The sequence below is a fragment of the Piliocolobus tephrosceles genome, chromosome 3 (genome assembly GCF_002776525.5).
Source record: "Piliocolobus tephrosceles isolate RC106 chromosome 3, ASM277652v3, whole genome shotgun sequence".
In the NCBI taxonomy this organism is placed as follows: Eukaryota; Metazoa; Chordata; class Mammalia; order Primates; family Cercopithecidae; genus Piliocolobus; species Piliocolobus tephrosceles.
In genome coordinates this window covers 32602802-32625710 of record NC_045436.1, presented here as the reverse complement: position 1 = coordinate 32625710, position 22909 = coordinate 32602802, and the positions used below count along the sequence as shown (strand labels likewise).

The 22909-nt window shown below is 34.1% G+C and overlaps 1 protein-coding gene across 2 annotated transcripts in view; it reads left to right on the top strand.

Annotated features, from left to right (window-relative positions):
* Positions 1–22909, top strand: part of GLRB (glycine receptor beta) — a 91695-nt gene that overhangs the window by 56889 nt on the left and 11897 nt on the right. Inside the window, exons 5-9 of one of the 2 annotated variants that reach the window (XM_023226409.2) lie at positions 4497–4726; positions 4832–4914; positions 7169–7309; positions 12182–12334; positions 21541–21833. In XM_023226409.2, coding sequence (XP_023082177.1) covers positions 4497–4726; positions 4832–4914; positions 7169–7309; positions 12182–12334; positions 21541–21833 — 900 coding nt within the window. The remainder of the gene's footprint in view (positions 1–4496; positions 4727–4831; positions 4915–7168; positions 7310–12181; positions 12335–21540; positions 21834–22909) is intronic. The other variant, XM_023226412.2, reaches the window with a different exon arrangement.

Sequence of the window (22909 nt, the reverse complement as noted above, 5' to 3'; positions counted from 1 at the left end):
TTTAATCATTCTTTTGTATTGTTGATGAAACTGATTATGAAGTGGTATCTTTTTGCCTCTGTCTTTATTCTGCTTTTCCCACATGTCACCCAACACCTATCAAAGTTTTACTCTTTGGGAACCTCACCAGATTTATGTTCTACAGCCTTTCCTGATCCCTGGTGTCTGATGTGATCATTTATTCTCTCAACAAGTATTACTTTGTTCTTACATCCCTTAGGGTCTTTACCAATTGTTTCATGACTTGTTGAATCATCACTTCCTGAGGATATGGACCCTATGTTCTTATCCCTCTCAGACTGATAGCTCAGACCTTTGAAACGGGGAAGTCCTTATTAATAAATAACTGTTGAATTCATGAACAAACGAAGGAAGGAATGATTGTTTAACATAGTCCGGCAAAACCAGTTTTTAAATGAGCCTCTTTAATCACTGAATTTAGTCTGGAACATAACAACAAGTAGTCCACACAAGAAGTTTGACAGGTTACTTCATGTATCTCTAGTCAGTGAAATCTGAATAATAGTCTGAAAATCTCAGATTTGTTTTCTGGTACCATTTTGTGTTGATCTCCATATGGCTAGCACCGAATGTAGTGCTTGAGTTTTAGTACATACAAAAAATGCCTTCTAAAAGCTTTTGAAGAATTAGTAAAATGTTAGCTTTAATAATGTTTAGGAACCAACTAAAACTTCTAGGTATCATCTTTACAACAATAGAAAAGGAATGCCATCAATAGTAATGCCTGCATATTCAAAATGGTGATAATAGACATAATGATAATAATGTTAATAATACATATAATAAAATTAATTAACTTTTGAGAGTACTCACTTGAGGCCAGGTTTCACGCTTTAGATAGAGTATCTCCTTTAATTCTTAAGAATAACTGTGGACTAATTTTACTGACAAAGAATTTGAGGCTCAGAGAAGTGAAATAACTTGACTTAAACCCATACAGCAAATTATTTAGCACAGAAGTTAGACCTAGATTTCTCTAACTACAGGTCTCAGTATAGGTGTCAATTCATTAGTTAGCTTAAATTCATCTTCAGAGTCAAAATTAGATGTCCCATTGTGAACTGATTTTTGTTTTATTTTTACATAGCCTTTTTCAAGTTATGTTTGACTGATGTTCAATATCCCTTATAGTTGTTTTTTCAAAAGCAAGGAGAGCTCACAGCTGTATCCTTGCTAACCAGATCATGAAAATGAATATATCATTAATAAGTAATTTTGAATGAATGAACCAACCAGTCAATTGCCTAGGGATTTAGATGGAATTTAAATAAATGTTTTCTGAAAGTCTATGATCTAATCTGTGGCTGGATTCCCAAGGATGCAAAATGGGAAGAAAATGAAGGAAACTTGCTTAGTTATATAGCAAGTTCTATGTTAATACTTTACACTGAGTATTTATTTAATCCTCACATTAGGATATATATGTGTAGGTATATACTATATTAAGAAACTTAGTTTAGAATGGTTAAGAAACTTGCTTAGGGCCAAAGCTTTTAAGACTTAGAGGAGCGCTCTTAATCAGGCCTCTTATATTTCTAAGCCCATGCTGTCTCCATTATACAAGCCTTTATAAATTAGGTTATTATAATTTTTAAAAAAGTTATTTATGATCGTATAAACACTAAACATGGGGGTTGACTATAAATAAAGTGTTCTTACATCATTTCTAATTTTCCCATAGATGATTTTTATTTTGGCAAGGCTATGTAGGGCTTTTCTCTCTCCTGCACGGCTTTCTGCTGATTAAAATGCTTGGACTTAATATACTGATAAAAAATACAAATGTATTGTTGAGTTGTGTAGAAACATTCATAAGATTTCAAGAAGGATTTAGAATAGTAAACTTCACATGGAGAAACACTATTAAAATTCCTATAGAAATTTTAAAACAAAGCTTATTTTGCTATGTAATTTTAGATTAGTTAACCATACCATTTTGAAAATAGGTAGAACATGGAATTATGCTTCCAAAACATGTGTGCATGAATGGACATTTTAAGGGGAATATTGTATAATATAGGCTTAATTTATGAACTTTCACCCCAAGAATATAGAATGACTTCTTTTTTAGTTATGCAAAATATGCTGAAGTTCAATACTAGCATTTCTTTAATTTCTGTCAGATAATATCATGAATATTATTATAAAATACTGCTATAAAATCTTTAGAAATTAATTACTGAGAGGCCAACCAGCATACATTCCAAAAGATATTTGTTTTGCTCTGGATAAAGAATACCAATGAGTGGCCAAGTATGGTGGCTCATGTCTATAATCCTAGCACTTTGTGAGACCAAGGAGGGAAGTTTGCTTGAGCCCAGGTTTTCGAGACCAGCCTGGCCAACATAATGTGATATCATCTCTATATAATTTTTTTTTTTAAATTACCCAAGCCTGAGGGAGGAGGATCGCATGAGCCCCGGAGGTTGAGACTACAGTGAGCTGTGATAGTTTCACTGCACTTCAACCTGGGCAACAGAGCAAGACCCTGTCTCAAAAACTAAAAATAAAAAACTAAAGTAAATAAATAAAGAATACCTATAAAGTTTTAATACTCTTATATCCCTATACATATATATAATATTATATTAAAAGGAGATAAACTAATATTAGACTGAAATAAAGCATTCTAACTCTGGAAGCCACATTGGCAATGTTTCTTGGCAGCTATATCCAAATAATACTGAAATACTCTTGTCAAGAATAAGGCAATATCTCAACTGTTATTTTATTTATTTTTCTATCCATCCCTATTTCAGAAATAGTTGAGGTATATGATAACAAAAAATACAATGAAGTAATTGAGAAAGAACTAAATGTGTAAGAGACATACAATGATAATTGAATCAGGATATGAGAGAGAAATTGTTAATGCAATTGGTAGTAGAGTTAATGTTCAGCTTACCAGCTACAAGACTAAAAGAAAAACACAATTAAATCTTATTTTCCAGTCATATGAAGCATATAAAAGCATCAGGAGAGCATTTTGATAGTGTAAACTCTGAGGATTAAATGTGATTTTTGTAAAGCACTTAACATTAGGCATACTTAGCACATGGTAAATACCTGTATAATGGTATGATAGTGATATATTTCTAACAACTTAAAAATTAAATAAGGAATTCATCCTGTGTACTTTCATATCAGGGTCATTGATCACAATAAAGGATCACAGCTTTAACAACAAGTATGTAAAATGTACATACACAGCTTCATCTGGTTATTTCTTACACTGAACCTTAATATCACATTAAGGACATAATATTTTATCATATTATGAATACATATTTTAAATATAGCAATTCAAAGTTATAGGGTTTTGGTGATTTACCTTGATAAAACACAGCACCTAAAGGCGGTGCTATGTTTAGGCCATGTCCCCACCCAAATGGCATCTTGAATTGTAGCTCCCACAATTCTCACATGTTGTGGGAGGGACCTGGTGGGAGATAATTGAATCATGAGGGCAGGTCTTTTCCCTTTTGTTCTTGTGATAATGAATAAGCCTAATGAGATCTCATGGTTTTACAAAGGAGAGGTCCCCTGTACATGCTGTCTTGCCTGCCACCATGTAAATCATGCCTTTGCTCCTCCTTCACCTTCCGCCATGACTGTGAGGCCTCACATGCCATGTGAACTGTGAGTCAATTAAGCCCCTTTCCTTTATTAATTACCCAGTCTTAGGTATGTCTTTATTGGTAGCATAAGAACAGACTAATACAGAATGTAATAGAATAATTTTCAGTATGTATATTTCAAGGAAGTTTTTTAGCAAATAATTTGAAATGAATTCTATTGGGTGTTCAAAATGATGTTAAGTGGCTATCAGCCACATGCTTTGGCTAAGGTAGTATAATTCATATTTTATTAGAAAATGCTTGAAACTAGTGTGTGTTCCCTCTAAAGTGGAGGGCCATGCATGTCTTCCTGCAATGGATAAAAACTTTTGCCACATTGTATCTGTTGAAAGCCTTCACTCCATGAGTGAAGGTTTTAGTCTTGGACATTATTGAATTAATTTTTGTAGGTGTCACAAAGATCATCAGATATTAAGTAATAATCTAAATTTCATTATGCATTTTAATTTTAAGATATGTGTATACTTGGACAAAAAATTTTGGGGAAGAATGATAGTAATATTTAGTGATTATCATGCTTTTATGGTACTACCTTCTAATCAACTGTAATAATTTGTGTTTGTATAGAGGTAAAGGAATTATCGATAAGGTTATATTCTGATGTTTGAGCTAGCAAGTGCTACAGAACGTCTGCAGAGAGGAATTACATAGAGACAAGTGTCTTTATACTGCTAATGGAGCTCTCCTTTAGTGATGCAGTTGTGATCCTGGTTGATGGTGGAAGAACAAAAATATTTGTGCCACTAATCATTGTAACTCCTTTTGTATTGGGACTGAATAAGTTCTTTAAAAAAAGCAATAAACATATACATGTGCACGCATGTACTTTTTCTTCAGGACTATAGAGTTAACATCTTCCTGAGACAAAAATGGAATGACCCCAGGCTGAAGCTCCCCAGTGATTTTAGGGGTTCAGATGCACTGACAGTGGATCCAACGATGTACAAGTGTTTATGGAAACCTGATTTATTTTTTGCAAATGAAAAAAGTGCCAATTTTCATGATGTAACCCAGGAAAATATCCTCCTCTTTATTTTTCGTGATGGAGATGTCCTTGTCAGCATGAGGTACTCTTTCATATTTAATATTTGTGCATTTATATTTTCCTTCTAAAATCAATAGATGACAGAGAAGTATATTAAATTATTTCTAAGACCCATTTCTGCTTTCAGGTTATCTATTACTCTTTCATGCCCTTTGGACTTGACCTTGTTTCCCATGGATACACAACGTTGCAAGATGCAACTGGAGAGCTGTATGTAATTGAGAACATAATTGATTATGAAAATAAAGTGTTTAAAATGTCTGCTTAATACATCCTACTGACATCTTAAATAACAGTGGTAAAACTAGTGCTTTGATTATAAATAGTCATTAAAATATTTAGGGAAATTATAGTTACTCTTTTATTAATACTATATTAAGTTGTATTAAGATAAATCATTTTTGTACTAGTCTTATTTCAGTTCACTGATGTAGGTATATATTTCTAACATTCCAATTGCCATTGTTATTTGAGTTAGTAATATAGGCAATGTAAAAGAGAAAATGACGTCCTATTTTCAATAGCATTTCTGATGTTAAAACCAGATTTTCTTAGCAGAAAATTTGGAAAACATTGAAAAATATTCTGTAAATCCAACTAAGCATTCATTTTCTATGAACGTAAAGAAATGTAAAATTTTTTTTACAAAATTGTATTTTTTATGTTTATTTGATCATATATTTTTTCAGTTATTAAAAGGTACACTAGGTATATTAATTTAAATTATTATTTATGCAATGTACTAATTAATTTCTCATGATGCTTATCTTTTGAAAATAAAAGTAAGACATAAGCCTTGAAAAATTAACACAAATGCAAGGAATGTTTAGCATGAATATATGGATCATCTTATAATAAGGTCGTCTATTTCTTCAGAGTAAAGAATAATTACCGGGCAAAATATGTTGCATATATGTTCTAGGTTATATGTCTAAAGTTACTTTGTGGTTGTTTTTTGAATAATGTATTGAAATGGATCCTAAATTTGAGCAGTACTTTTTCTAACTATAAAATGAGATTTTGCACATATAAGTGTATGTGTTTGTATGTTTGCACATGTCTATGTTTATGTATGTATTGTATATGAGTACCTGCATGTCAGGATGTACTTGTATAAAACTTCCAACAGTGCATTTACATTTTGATACCATTACTGGATGCACTGAAGTATTACTTCTAAAAATACATGCCCTTTAGAGTTCGATAGTAGACTAGTGTATGCTGTAAAATTCTTTAAATTGTAGCCACATACCTAAGCCCAAAATGTGTGTGCTTCAGGATGCTGAAATGATGCTGTAATTATGGCCCTTTGAGGGATTATTGTATTAGCCTTCTATGGTGATGCAACTCCTTTAGGGAATTTTGCAGTGATTATTATTATTATTATCATTATGATTATTTTTTGAGACAGAGTCTTGCTCTGTCACCCAGGTTAGAGTGCAGTGGTGCGATCTCGGCTCACTGCAACACCCACGTCGTGGGTTCAAGTGATTCTCCTGCCTCAGCCTCCCGAGTAACTGGGATTACATGTGCCCACCACCGCGCCTGGTTAATTTTGTGTGTGTGTGTGTGTGTGTGTGTGTATTTTTAGTAGAGATGGGGTTTCACCATCTTGCTCAGGCTAGTCTCAAACTCCCGACCTCGTGGTCCACCTGCCTCGGCCTCCCAAGGTGCTGGGATTACAGGTGTGAGCCTCTGCGCCCGGCCGATTTTTAAAAAAAATTTAGATGTTTCCATGATTACATTTCTTTTAAAAATTCCAGAGAGCGGGCCCAGGCGCCGTGGCTCACGCCGGTAATCCCAGCACTTTGGGAGGCCAAGGTGGGCGGATCACGAGGTCAGAAGATCGAGACTCTCCTGGCTAACACAGTGAAACCCCGTCTCTACTAAAAATACAAAAAATTAGCTGGGCGTGGTGGCTGGCGCCTGTAGACCCAGCTACTCGGGAGGCTGAGGCAGGAGAATGGCGTGAACCGGGGAGGCGGAGCTTGCAGTGAACCAAGATGGCACCACTGCACTCCAGTCTGGGTGACAGAGCGAGACTCCGTCTCAAAAAAAAAAAAAAAAAAAAAAAAAAAAATCCAGGGAACGTATTACATGACTGTAAATGCATACGTTCAGAAAGCTTGCATCACTTATTTATTACCTTTTTATTGATGACCATTAAAAAATAATTCTGACATAGAGAAATAAGTTATTGTATGTGATGTTCTAGGATTTTAACTCTGTGCAATATGCTTATTATTTAAACTTGTTATTTCTTTAAGATGAATATCTTTAACTCTTGTACTGTTATTTCCATTAGTGCCATGGATTTTACCTCTTTACATTTTAAACTACAATTTCATATAAGAAGGTCTTATTTTCTTTCCTTTGGTATATTTAAGATTTGAATTATTAAAATATTTAAAAAGCATAGTTCATTATATTTTAAACTAACATATTTATTTACTTTTGTTTATAGTTGGTTACACAACTGATGATTTAAGATTTATCTGGCAGTCAGGAGATCCTGTGCAATTAGAAAAAATTGCCTTGCCTCAATTTGATATCAAAAAGGAAGATATTGAATATGGTAACTGTACAAAATACTATAAAGGCACTGGTAAGTAATATTCTTTAAATAAAACTAAGTTCTATTTCAAAGATACATTTTAATTAATACATAGCCAAGGGGAGAGTGGAAAAGAATTGACCAAAACTTAAAATTAAATTAGCAAGTAGTTTATCTTTACATTCATATGTTTAAGTCTTTCACAGAATTTTATTCACTAAAGTTTTTTGAACTTTTAATTATTAGATAGACATGCTTGATTTTTCTTTATGTAATTTTCATAGCGAGAGATTTTTAATTGTTTATGTTAGTAATGAAAACTCTTTCAGGTAGTAGTTTTCAGATGTTGTCAAGAAATTCTACTTCTGGCAGGATTCCATTTGGGGCTGAACATTTTAGATATAAACAATATAATCTATTTATGTTCACCCATTGTTTTTGGGTAGTTTTTAGATGGTGGTTGACCCATATTCTTAATTTTAAAAACCATTTATCCTTATGCTATGCAGGAAGCAATAAGAGTGTGAAATAATTGGATATCAGTAAATATTCCCTGTACAGTCTTCTTGAGCTAGGTCACAGAACAGCCTTATGAAAAGGAAAACAAATTAATCTCATTCTTTAAATTACATGAGTTTTTGCAGAAAGTGCAGTACTCACTACTCAATACTGTCATAATATGATTAGTGTTCAACCTTTTATTATCTGCTGGTAGTTCTAAGTTAGTGAGGGTTTTAGATATTGAATATAGTGTTATTTCACTTAGCAACATGAAGAAGATTATTCAATTTTGATTATTACATTAGTAATAATAATCAGTTCAACATGTAAATTATTGCACAATTCTAATTCTGCTTTTGGAAGTAAATCATAACAAAAATATTCAGAAATAGATATAATTAAAGCTTTATTGTAAAATGCATGTTGACTTGAAGTAATAAAATGTATATAGTATAATTGTGTAAAACTGAGAGAGATCAGATGTTTCTAGAGTGCTGATAGAATGAGCTAGAATGCTGTTCTCATGACATCATCAAGGCAACATATAATTTCAAATATTCCTGTTGACATTAAAAGATGGAGACAACATTTACATATTTGCAGTGTTGTGATAAAGACAATACTAGGCCGTTTGAGGATACAGTTAAACATCTGTTGTTGACTTCAAGATATGTTAGCAAATGATATAACTTTAATATGTAAGCATTCCTTCTTCTTAGAGCCTATAGTACATCAGGAAAACAGAGATAATAGTCAAATATATTGCTAAATAATTATTGAGGTTTTTAAAAGTAAAAAATGGAGAGCTATTAAAAATTTGACCATCAAAGTATTCAATGAAGAAGTCATAGATAGTTAGATATGGAAGTGATCTAATTGATAATTCTGAACCAGCTCTTTTAACCAGCACATAAAATAACTGAAGAGCAGAGTGAATAAACTACTTATTAAATTAGTTATTGCTGGTGGCTTATTACTTATCAAATGTCACCAGGCAAATTACTGTCAGCCATGGGACCAAGAGTAGTATTCCATCTCCCATTTGTACTTCAAATTAAGAAGACTATAATTGTTAGAGATTTTTGAGACTGTCGTATAAGAACACGTGCTTAGTGGATAGGTTTTTGATCTCTTGCTATATACTAGGCATTGTTTTTAGTTCATTGCGGTAATTATTTAACTTGATCATCCCAATAATTCTATGAATTCAGTACTTTTATTATCCTCATTGTACACATTAGGCTAATGAAGCAGACACTTGCCCAAGGTCATACAGTTACAGTGATTCTGTGGGAGAGGGAGTCTGATACTGTTATATGATTAATACCTGTGGAGTCCTATTATACTTTGAAAATTGTTACCCACATCCAGATTATATGCTTGACATTTCAAAAAGCGTAGTGTCTAAATTGTTTTGAGAAATTTGAAGGAGAGCCTATCAGAGTTTTAAATTGCTTAGAGATGAAAATGACACTAGCGATTTTATTTGTAATTTTGTGCAATAGCATATGATTATATAATAGCGTTGAAAGTCCTAGGAGTGTTCCTTTTTTTCATTTTTAAGCTGTACTTTTAAAAAAGTCTCCATTTGGGGACTCAGTAGTGAATGAAAGAAAGGTCCCTGCCCTTTAGAGAGCCATATTTCAATGTGGTAAACAAGTAAACAAAGTAAAATATAATTCATTTTAGTTCTTAGAATAAAATTAGAAGGTTTGCTGTGGTAGACAGAATTTAGGGGCTTACTCAAGAGTTATAAGTTTTTTTGTGGAATTTTTTGAGTCATAAATAATTCACTGAAATCTAATTAGCCACAGAAAACAACAACAAAACAACTTATGCCTAACAGTATTTTTTGGCACTTAGTATGTTTCAGGGACTTGATCAGTACTTTTATGAATTATCATATGAATATAAGTAAAATATATGTTAACGTTTGGATAATTAGAAATCTATTTAGAAAAATAGACATTGAAAATACATGCAATAGTTAACAGTGTAGAAAAATGAGAAAGTATAAATATATATATGAGCATTACTTAAAAATGATGGCCAGTGTTTAATTTGTATGGAAATAATAATGCAGCTTCAACTTTATTAAAATTATGCTTTTTATGATTATAAAAATAACAAAAGTGGAGAAATATGTGGGAAAGCAAGTATACAAAAGCACTCAAATTGGAAGCCTGAGTGAATAATGGAATAAAACTTCACAGGAAATAGAAAGTAAATTGAATTTGCCCAGTGAACATTTATATCAATTAGCTGCCCACCTGCCTGTCATAAATGTAACAATACTAGGAAAAGATCAAAAAAAGATCAAGAAATGTTTCTCATAAAGTTTTATGAGCAAATCATTATAATATCCAAGCATGTATTTTACTGCTAAATGCATCCAAGTCTTATGAAGCTCCCCTAGTGGGTACCTTCATAAAAGGGACATGATGGAAACTTGCTTCAAATCGCAGGACTCATGTTAATGGGCTATCATTTAAACATAATGGGATGGAATGGAAAATTTTATTTTAAGCTGTGCTACTTTGTAGTAAATCGTTACAATATTTGTGACAACTGAGACTACCTAAAAATATATAATTTGTTGAGAAACATTTCATGGCACTAGGTGAACAGAAAACTAATTTGACTTCGTGATGCTATTACAAAGTGATGTACTTTAGAATCAGTTTTAGGAAGTACTTTGAGCCTTCTTAATTGTAGCAATTGTACTTATGAAAGATTCTATTTTTTAAATACTGCACATGGTTGTTAGTTAGAAACATATGTTCTTATTTGTCCAGGCAGGGAGTTAAGGTGAATGGTGGGAAAAGAAAAGAAAGAGAGATTTTTCACTGTTATGTTTTTTACATCCTTTTAAAATCTGTGAATAACTTGATATATTGCCTAATTTTAATGAAATTCAACTGTAAAAAAGAAATACTTGCATTTCTTGTCTTTAATGTAATATGGAAGCATTTGGCATAAATAGAATTTACTTCAGTCAAAAGCAGCAATTTTTGTTACATATTAACTGTACCGTCTGTGTAACCTCTCAGAGGTGGCAATGATTCTAAATCACACTGGGAAAAGAAAAGATTTCTAATCTATTTGTTGAGGATATAAATAACCATTCTTTTAGTCCATGTTTGTTAAGGTCCTATTCTGTGCAAGTACTGCTGTAGGTGCTATTAATGAATAAATATGTAGATTATTCTTGTGTCAGATATATGTATATTCTTCCCAATTAGGAAGACCAGGTAAATATTATTTTTAAACTATAAAATAGGAAAAAGTAACATTATTCTTTCCCCCATAATTGTTTCATCTATTTATTGTTCATTAGTTTGTCTCACCATTTAAAAAAATTATATAGTTTAAACAGAAAATGATTATAGATATTTTATTTTGCTATTTATGCATAATCTTATATTTGTAAAATGGCAAATGACATTCTTATCTAAATTAAGCACTTTTGGCGCTACATATTATATTTAAATAGCTAACTGAAAAGACCAAACATTTAAGAAATAATCTCGAACATCTGGAAATACCTTTTCTATTTGAATGCAGTACTGTGAGCATATTCGTGTTACTATTTTCTTTCTCAAGGCAGCAAAGGCTATTGTGAGGCTGCCTATAATTGGTGATTAATTTGGGAGACTAGTTGATGTCATGGCCACTCTAGAGTTAGGTTGTAAAACAATTTCTGCAGTTTGCCTGGGCATTTGAAAATGAAAGTTCTTTCCTTCAATTGGAGTCCCTTTGAGAGCCTGAAGCAGAGGTGGGCAAAGTTGTGAGAGGCATATCCAATGTTTGCAGCATATACATCTTTCATGTATATGGATTGAAAACACCGATTTCTTATACTTGCTAATGTTTACTTCCAATACTTTCTTAATTTTTAAGGTTTATCTATACATGAGAGTCAGTGTAGACTGCCATCCACCCTACATAAGAAGTGGTACATGTGGCTGAAAAATTATACAGATAATGTGTAGTCCCGGAGTGTTTTTTTTTTGTTTTGTTTTTTTTTCTTTAAGACTTTTTCTGCTTTGATTTACTACTGCCTGTGTGACTCCTTTAGATCATTGCCCTGAGAGGACCCACGGGTAAGGAAAAGTTCAACTCTATTGCCAGTTCTCTGAACAATGACCTAAAAGGCTAGACACTGACACAGTGGAGCAACATGTGGGATCTATTTCTCAATGTCATAATGAAGTTGCGAAAGGTCAGCTGAAACTAGTTACATAATGTCACCCTTTTAGATCACATAAATTATACATCTGCAAAGAAAAACTTTTTTTTGAGGCGTTTACTCTATGAAATTGCCTCAAATAGAAGTGACTTACCATTTCCAGGTCTGTCATTGATGTTTGCGATTCTGTGTGGGTGAAAACCTCATGCCTTGAATGTGTTTACTTCTGAAAGGCTACTACACATGTGTGGAAGTCATCTTCACTCTGAGGAGGCAGGTCGGCTTTTACATGATGGGGGTCTATGCCCCAACCCTGCTCATCGTGGTTCTCTCCTGGCTTTCCTTCTGGATCAACCCGGATGCAAGTGCTGCCAGAGTGCCCCTGGGTAAGGTGTTCCATGCTTTTTTGTCACATTAGGAACAGATTATATCTTTATCTAACTTACCATATAATCAAATACTTTGAAACAATGAGTTTTATAATTGTTAGCAACCAATTTCACTGTTTAAAGACTTTCTTGAAAACTTGATACTGAACTAGATTTTCTCAATGTTTATGCACTCTATAATTAAGCTAAGTTTCTCTTTTCATGTCCTTGGAGTATTATAAGCAGTTAATCTATTTTTCTGTCATGAAATAATTATTTAGAAGTGATTTTCACAGATAACTATGTCTAAAACTTTCAGTAGTGCCAAACTTAAAAATGAATAACTATTTTGAAGGAAACCTTCCTGAAAAATAGTGTGTATTATCACATACTCTTAGTCAGGAAATAGTAATATATTTTGTTTTTTAAAAAAATTATGAAAAATTATATAGCCATCATTTTCCCAACCATTGGTTACTTTGTGCTATATCAGGGCTGGTTGGCTGTCCCTTGAAGGCCATTGCTCTCCAGCTTATTTTTAATGCTTTGTGACATAGAAATGCCACCAGCCAGTCTTTTGAAAATCGTGTCTATATAATGGCTAGAAAGCCTTTGCTTAAGGAAATAAGCAAGAGCTCTTCCTATGGATAAACTGAATAAACTTCAAAATATGTACATTGTGTCAACAAATTTTGATTGATTGGAGTGTTTCAAAATTCTTTATTACTGTGTGTCTATGTGTTTTTCTGAATATCAGCTGGAACTCACACAGGTAAGACTGTGATATGTCTGACCTCCTCAGTGAGTACGTAGTTGCTTCATTTAAATTTTCTTCCATCGAAAAGGCCTTATGCAAATCTCTCTCCTGACTTATCGGAGGAATTAAATGAAATACAGATTTTAAAGAGTAGGAAACTAGGAAAGAAACCATGAAAATGGTAATGTAATCTGAAGAAAAATTTGTATTTTTACACCTAACAGAGATCACACAGACCAAATCTATAACCAAAAATGTGGGAAATTTCATCATGGATAAAAACTATGTATTATATTTATTATATTTACTGGGAAAATAACCAAAAAACCTGAATTTAAATTCTTAGACTTGTCAAAAATATATATTTCTCTCAAATAATTTTTGTTGTTGTTATTAGAGTTTCTTATGTTCATGCAGTGATATAAATGTCAGGCTTTCAAGAGCACTTTGGAGACATCCCAATTTCTGACATATCCTGTAAGAATTTTTCATCTGCATTCATTGCGGGACTTCCGATACCAGGTCCCTGAGCTGTGACTTAATATCCAGGAGACATATTATGTGGAGAAGTGTTCAGTGGCTGAAAGTCCATCTCTAGAGTTAACCTGGGTTTGAAAGCCAGTTCTGAATTTATTAGCTGTGACAGGCTGGACAACAGATTTAACTTCTTTAAAAATAACTGCTGAAATATCAGCGGGGATGATAAAAATACCCAAGAAGCTCCAGAGAGTATTAAGAAAATGAGTGAAAGCCTATATTAACATTCAGGAGTTAATAATGAGCTACATTTTTATATTGCTTTACAGTTTGCAAAGCACTTCTACATATTTTGATTCCTTCAGCAAATATTTGTTTTGTGCTATGTGCTAGGTACTATTCAAGAAGATGGGGGTGTTGTTAACAAAATAGATAGCTAATAAATAGTTAATGAAATGCATTAAAACACGTCTTAGCTTCAATGAGTATATATGTTATTGGGAAGAAACAGACAACAAATAAATATAATAGATCATGTGTAAGATAGTGATGTAAGATAGCAAGTTTGGAGGTAGCAAACTGCTTGTTAGAAAGGCCTCAGTGAGAGGGTGATACCGGATAGAGACATGAAGGAGGTGAAGAAATGAGTCATTTCTAGGACAAAGTGGGCCAGACAGGGATCATTTGGGTCGCATTCCTGAAGCAGGAGCATGCTTGGGCATTGCAGAGACAAGGAGGCCAGTGTGGCTGGAGCAGAGCAAGTCAAAGGGAGAGTAGTGTGAAAGGTCAGAAAGATAACAGCGATGAGGGGTGGACTACGTAGCATCTGCTAAGACATCCTGATGATTTTGAGCTTTTTGTTTTTTGTTTCTGTTTTTGTTTTTTGACGGAGTCTGGCTCTGTTTCCCAAGCTGGAGCGCAATGGTGCAATCTCGGCTCACTCTGCACTGGTGTCATGAGCCACCACACTGATTTTAGTTTTTATTCAGCGTGAAATACAAAGTCGCTAAAGGCTTTTACACACGATCTGTCTTAAATTTTAACCAGATATCTTTGCCTACTTTGTTGAGAACAGAATGACCTGGGGCAAGGGCAGAAGCAAGGAAAGCAGTTAGGAAACAATTGGAATAATTCAGGTAAATAATCATGGTTTGGGCTAGTGAGTAGTAGTGCAGGTACTGATAAATATTTGATGATGGGAACCAGAGCAGTGGCTCACCCCTGTAATCCCAGCACTTTGGGAGGCAGAGGTGGGCGAATCACCTGAGGTCAGGAGTTGGAGGCCAGTCTGGCCAACATGACGAAACCCCGTCTCTACCAAAAACACAAAAAATCAGCCTGGCGTAGTAGTGGACGCCTATAACCCCAGCTACTCGGGAGTCTGAGCTCTGAGAATTGCTTCAACCTGGGACGCAGAAGTTGCAGTGAGCTGAGATTGCACCACTGCACTCCAGCCTGGGCAACAGAGTGAGACTCCATCCCCCACCCCCCCCCCCAAAAAAAATTAGATGATGGATGGTAGTGAAGGTTGAGACAAGAGGTATTTGTAGGTATGTTGAATGTGAGATTAAAGAAAGTAGAATTAGGGTTGACTTCAAGATTATTTTGGATGAAAAACTAGAATGATGAAATTGACATTAGCCGAGATGGGCAAAGGTGCAAGTAAACACAGTGGGTTTGAGAAGATGGGCAGGCCAGGAGCTTTGCTTTAGGCCTGTTAAGGTTCCAGTGTCAGTTAGGTGGAGATATCAGATAGGCAGTTGGATATGCAAGTCTCGGTTTAATTGGACATTTCAGAACTGGAGTAGGAATGTAAACTTTGTCAAAATATAGATGGTTTTCAATCTCTGGTTGGAACCACAGTGGAGTGGGTGTAGGTGGAGCTGTCTACTTCTAAGAGGGACTGAGAAAATGAAGAACAACCAGTATGATGGGGTTTCCTAAAAGTCAATTGGAGAAAGTATTTCTAGGTCAAGAAAGTGATCAACCAACAGTTCATGGATCAATGACGTTTAGAGCTAAAGGTTACCATTAGGTTAAAGAAGCTGGAGAGGTCACTGGTGTCCGTGGACAGTTTCTTTGAAGTGAGAAGAAAGCCTGATTGGACTGGCTTCAGGAAAGAAGATGAAGGGGGGATTGGAGATATTTAGTATAAATAACTCACTGGAGGTTGTTAGCCGTAAAAAGAAAAAGAATAAGAAAATAGCTAGGGTAAGAATAGAAGTCAAGAGAGGGTTTTTCATTTTTTAAAGGTAGATGAATTCATAGTATGTTTAGTTTATTTTTGATGAAGGACGACCAGTAGTGAAGGAAACATTGAGAGATGGACAAAGTGCAGGAGCAGTGACCTTGAGAAAGGAAGAGGGGATTAGATCCAGGAAATGGAGCTATTGCCCTTTGCTAGGAGCAAAATGCGTTTGTCCCAAAGGTAAGCAAACTCCTGTAAGAGGCCAGAGAGTAGACATTTGAGGTTTGTGGGCCATATAGTTTCCGTCACTCCATTCAACTCTGCTCTTATGTGTTCTATGTAAAGCAGCCACAGACAATATATAACTGAACAAGTATGGATGTGTTCTAACAAAACTTTATTTGTAAAATAGATGGGTCAGATTGGCCTACAGGTCATAGTTTACTGATCCGTGGTTCATAGTATCAGAAGAGAAAGCAGAGTATATGGACACAAAGGGAAGTAGATGGGTAGATATTTAAACAGTTGTGTGGGCTACCTCCTCTTGTTTGGTGAATTATACCAATTGATTTCTAAATGTTAGATGAGTTGTGAATTACTAGAACAAAAAGTATTCATAGTACTCCCTTTTCCTTTTAATGTCAGGCTGTAGTAGTAATATTGCATCTTTCATTCCTGTTATTATTACATCGTGAATTTTCTGTTTATTTTCTTGATCACTCAAGCTAAAGGCTTTTCTATTTTATTGATATTTTCAAAACACCACTTTTATCTCATTAATTTTCTCTGTATGTTTATTTCCTTTTTATTGATTTTTAGCTGTGTTTATTATTTCCTTTCTACTTACTTTGCATTTGATTTGATCTCTCTGTAATTGCTGAAAGTAGGACTCAGATATTTGGTTTTGGAACTTTCTTCTTTTCTAACATGAACATTTACAGTTGTAAATTTCCCTGTAAGCATTGCTTTAACTTCAGTGCACAAATTTTGGTATATTATATTTTCATCTTTCAGTTGAAATATTTCATAACTTATCTTGTGATTTCTTCTTTGGCCCATGAATTCTTTAGAAAGGTATTTAGAGTTTCTCTGGGTACCTGAATATGATTGCTTTCTAACTTAATTCCGTTTTTGTCAGAGAATATACTCACTGACGTCAATTCTTTTATGTGTATTGAGACTTTTTTTAAGCAGCCCATTCTAGCCTATGCCTCCTGATAAACACCACGTGCACGTGCAATGTATTAGTCATTGTTTGCTGTTGTGTTCTGTAAGTATCATTACAGTCAAGTTGGTTAGTAACTCTGTTGAAATCTTTTATCTCTTTTGCGTAGTTATTGTTATTGGTGAGAGATGTTAAGATCTCCAATTATAATTATGGAATTATGCTGTAGGTATTTGGAAGGTCTGTTATTAGACCCCAAATTATAATTTTATCTAAAAAGAAAAGGAAGTAATACTGACTCAGACTAAATTTCAGGATATCCAGTTAATATAGCTGTTTTGATTCTGCATATCTTTCCTTACTCTACTATTTCCCCCCTACATTCTCCCAAAGGATTAAATAAATAAGTTTACCAGTCTCTTTTGTTATGGCCTATAGTTTTTATTTTCTGGAAGTTAGCAGACAACCTAGAGAATAAAGTAATACTTTAAATTGACCTAGATTCATTTTGCTTTTTTTAAAAATCAGTTTTGTGTTCTACTTTTATTTTTCACCCAGCCTTTTTGTGATTAACTTTCCCCATTGTTAACAAACATCAAAGATTCCCTAGTGAATTTTAGGTAATGACTTTTGTCTTAAGCTATTTCTCCAAGTATGGAAGTAACTATGCATGGAACTATTGAAGTAATGTTTTGTAATACTCTTAACTAAGTAAACTATACTATATTTTTTCCTGTTACATAAAATACTTTAGTTGCTGCTAAAGGGAATACATTTTTTTAACAAATAACTTTCAATTATAAATACAAAAAGATTAATAATTTGGGTCAAAGTTTCCTTTCCTTTTAGTATTCTTTAACTAAAAATTATGAAATGATAATATGCTAATATAATGTATTAATAGTAGTACTTTTACATGCATTTTCATTTTATTAACAGCAATTTCAAATGTACAAATTTGGTGATTATCACAGTATGAGATAAATTATTTGGAGCTTAGATGGGAGTTGGCATGTGTGCAATTGCAATTGCTCCTTGACCTGCTCTGTTGATTCATGGCATTGGTTATGAATAGCAAATGCCATACTGTATCTGCTTTCCATTTCTTTTCTTTTCCTTTTTTAAAGTCTCTTTTCCTTTGTTTCTTCCTCTCTTTTCTTTCCTTATTTTTTCTTCTCTTTTCTTTTTCTAGTTTTCAATTTTTCTCTTTGCACCAATACATTCCTAGTATATATGCTGTTAGGGAATTATTTTTCAGATTCTTCCTCTGTGATTGGCTGGACAAGAAATCTGTGGACATTCCATAGACAGTCATAGAGGTTACTGTATACATCTTGAAAAATTGAGATGATTTTATCATTATGCAATTCTGTCTCCATTTTGATGAGCTAAATAACTTCAAACCCTGACTTGTTTATGGAAGATTTTGTTCAATTCAACCTCCTTATATAGCTTATTGATTAATAATTTAGTTTATATCATTTGTTGGCTTTAACTTTTCATAGATGAAGACTCTACATCTATTTCTAAGAGTTAGTATCAATTTCATGACATTTTCCCAGATTTGAAATCTAGATTTGATTTTGGAGGAAACAATGTGACAAATAAGGTCTATATAGTTTAAACATGTTTTAGAAATATTTTACCAAAGAGTCCTAGAATTTATTAAAGAGGAACATCACAATAATTTATTAAGAACATAATATTAACACTATAAAAATCTTTTTTTTTTTTTTTTGAGATGAAGTCTCGCTCTATTGCCCATACTGCAGTACAGTGACGCAATCTCAACTCACTGCAAACTTCGTCTCCCAGGTTCAAGTGATTCTCCTGCCTCAGCCTCCAGTGTAGCTGAGATTACAGGCATGTGCCACCACACCACCCAGCTGATTTGTTTTTTGTATTTTTAGTAGAGACTGGATTTCACTATATTGGTTAGGCTGGCCTCGAACTCCTGACCTAAGGTGATCCACCCACCTCGGTCTGCCAGAGTGCTAGGATTACAAGCATGAGCCACTGCACCTGACCAAATTCCACACTTTTATGGGTAATGGCTTTACATTTATTTCTGTTTATAATTTATTAAGATTTAGATAATTTCACTATGTACCATTTAACAATGAAGTAATCCCATTTGAAGGCTATATTATGATAATGCTAAAATATTTTCACAAGGTAGCATTATTTTCTCAGATTTCTTATTTTTGGATTGAAAATGCTAATAGGTGGTTTCTATTATAATATGATTTTCCCAGGATAAGGCACATAGTGTATGTTCACCTTCTTCTTCTTCAATTTTCCTTCTTAAATCTGATATGATAAAAGTCTTGGATTCACTACCATTGTTTCTAACTGAATTTGTGGAATTATGAATACTCTCCTTTTCCCTCCAAAATCTATAAATATTCTGTCACTCCTTTTAAAGACAACCCTTTCATCTGTTTCTTCAGTCAATCCCCCTTTTCTGACACCAAAGCATCTTTACCTCACAAAGTCCTCTCTCTTTTCAGACATCTATCTGAATGATATTGGCTAATCTTTTCAAAAAGTTCTTTCAGATTCCCAGGTGCACTGTGCTGTGTCATGATCATCGGTTCTTGTTTCTTGACCTTTATCTAATCTTTCAATGTTTTCCTGACAAAGTCATCTTCTTTTCTATAGGCCCTTCCCATCTTTATATGGAAACTCTTCCAGTCATTTTGTTCATAACTTTGTCTCAATTTTTTTCTTCTTCCTTGAATCAGTAACTCTTTTCAAATGTTTTCTCTAAAATTCTTTCACATCTGTCCCATAACCTAGGTCTTCATTTCCTGATACTTTATTTCCCCAACTACTATTTTTCTTTCTCAGTCTCTTTTGTATATCCACACCAAAGTAATGCTACTTAAACATTCTTTTGATAATGTCATTTCTCTTTCCTTAATTTCAAATTTCTGAATATTCTCTACCAAACATGGTATAAAAAGCCATTACAGAACTCTAAAGGTCTTCTATAATCTGAAATTATTCTCTATTTCATCATAAAGTTTCTAATCTATCAGGATAAATATTCAGGTATACAACTTAGCTTACTAAAATTTAATATCTTCTAGGTTATTGATCAGCATGAAATGCTATGGAAACACAGAAGATAGTGTCAAAATAGTTTATCTCAAGGAAATAAGTTAGGCTTGTTTTTGAATGGTGATTTGACTCACAGAATTTGACAAAGAATAAAAAAATTAACTTAGAATGATAGGTTGCCAAGAAGTTAATTCCCATGGCTGTAATCAACTGTAGTTTAGGACAGTAATTGATAAAGTATTGGATTTTTATGTTGCTTTCCACTTCCAGGCTAGAAAACATTAAGACCTACATTAACTTTTAAAATACAGTTCTATTAATTAGTTCTTAGTTTTCCTCAGGGCCAAGGATAATTATAGTAAAAGTAAACTAGGAGCTTATCAAGTTGTTGTATATTGAATATTGTTTTCATCCACAGAAATTATATTTGCTTAACATGTTTCTTTCTAATAGAGAGTATCTTAGGTTCTTGAATGCAAAATACACTTTTTAGAAGCTTCTGAAATGATGCAATTGGTATATTTTTCGATGTTTTACTGATTATTAATACTAATATAGTGCTTATAATTTCATGGAAAGGGAAAAGAGAGTCAAGCAGACATTTAATTATTATGGTGATATATACATTAATTCTCATAAGTGGCCAAATCTAAGAAGAAAAAATTATGCTCAACCCAGTGTGTGAGATGGACTCACAGAGTCAAGTCAGATCTGTTTTCTCCTTCAAGTAAAGTGAATCTCCCTTGACATTGACTGAGTTTTCTTTTCTGACTCAGCATGTTCCTGATAGCCCATGCCAACAGGTTATAACTACAAAATACATTTCATCATCTCCTCTCTTGAAAATACGAAGGAAAAGAAAAAGAGAGCGGAATGGGAGAGAGGGTGGCAATTGGGAAGAGAAAGAGCAATAAATTATTGCAATTCTTCTTTGGAGTCTGACAATTACTTTACTTAAATTAAAATATAATGTGTTAGCTTTCATTGAAAGGTTACCATTACATGGAGCAGACCTTTATTCCTTTCTTTGGAAATCTGGAACCATATGTTCTCCCTAAACAGAAGTATTTCCTATTGTGTCTTTTCTATTAATTTTTCTTATTATGAACCTTATCAAAAAATTACTTTGTATGTTCTATTCTTGCTCTGATTTAGTTGCTCATGGGGACATAACTCAGCTCCATAACTGAAATCTTTCTCAAACAAAGCTGAAAAATAACATACATAATCTGTCTAATAAGAGATCTCTGTGTCTTCCTCAGACATACTATACAGTAGTTTTAGACATCTTTAATATTGAAAACAGGTCCAAATTATATTTTTATACTCTGATTTAAATTTCTATTTATTTTTTAAAATCCTAAGTATTTACAAAATCCTCAACCATAGTCAATAATCCTTACATAAAAGGCATGTACCTATTATTTCTCCTAGTCTTTGAGCTTTAAGGGGACCTGACGAATTGTTCATGGTTCATTGGAAGGTGCTGGAGGTGGATTTCGTCAAAGAGTAATGACCGCAGAACACCTCATAGGGATAAAAAGCAACTTTCATTCCTCTTTCTGTTTCTGTAGGTATCTTCTCAGTCCTCAGCTTGGCCTCTGAGTGTACAACCCTTGCTGCTGAACTTCCCAAAGTTTCCTATGTGAAGGCTCTTGATGTTTGGCTCATTGCTTGCCTTCTCTTTGGGTTTGCTTCCCTGGTGGAGTATGCGGTTGTCCAGGTGATGCTGAACAACCCCAAAAGGGTTGAAGCAGAAAAAGCCAGAATTGCTAAGGCTGAGCAAGCAGATGGAAAAGGTGGAAATACGGCTAAAAAGAATACTGTGAATGGAACAGGGACTCCTGTTCATATTAGCACTTTGCAGGTAAGGATAAAATTATCCCATGAAATCATTTCCCCCAACCTCTTCATAGTGTTGAGAGAGATACTTTTGTGTATGTGACAAGTTTCGATGAAATTGGCATTTGCTTGTTTTTCTCTCGCAGCTGAAAAGAAACTGAGCACAACACACTTTTTGGGAAACATGCTTTTTAGAAAACATTCAGAACATTTAGGTCAAATACCACTTAAGAAAAAAATTAATGCCTTATTAAATTTTTTGAGAACTTTGCACTGAGTTTAAGGATTCAACTCTGCTTTGATGGTCACCATTGAATATGGAGACCTTGCTGGAGCACAGAGCTTCCTATTGTTTCTCATTCAATATATCTTAGTGAAAGGCCAGAGGACTATGGGGCATCACTGATCATCTGCCTTACATAAAAAGGCTTGGAGAATCCCATGCTCATGATTAAATCACCCACCATTCCCCATTAAGTTACAGAACTTCACTTGGAGCATGTCAGGAAGGCTACTTGTTATTGGATGTCTGTCTCAGGGAAACGATGCCCTCACTTAGGAATCTGTTCTGCCCAGCAGTGAGTGGCAGGAGAAGGAATATTTAAGATTTTACCCCATAACGCTGTCTTGTCAATTGATTATGGGTCTAAGAATAGTGGACAATGATAACTAGGCTGTGTAAAGGATTGAGGTTAGCTGTCCATTTACCCCAGTGTGCCCTTCATAGATGCCCTCTGGATGGGTGGACCAGTCAACCAGAAGACCATTTCCATTGAGCTAAGACCAGTAAACTCCACAGAAGACCAATAGGTCCATTCCATCCTACAGCCTTGAAAATCTTACCTTCCATGCTTTTCCTCTGGTCTGACAATTACTCTATCAGTTTGTTAATCACCACTACTCACCTTACCTAGAATGCTAGACGAGTATACCACATGTGGCTTTTAGGTGCAGAAGCAAAGGAACCATGCTTTTATGGTGCTGCCTGTGGCCTTTAAAAAACTGTTTAAGTCATTTATACTCATTTTCTGAGCCTAAAGCCAAGACCCTCTGCAAATACTTAGCTGAAACCTTCAGGGAGGCTTCTTGAGGCCTTATAAC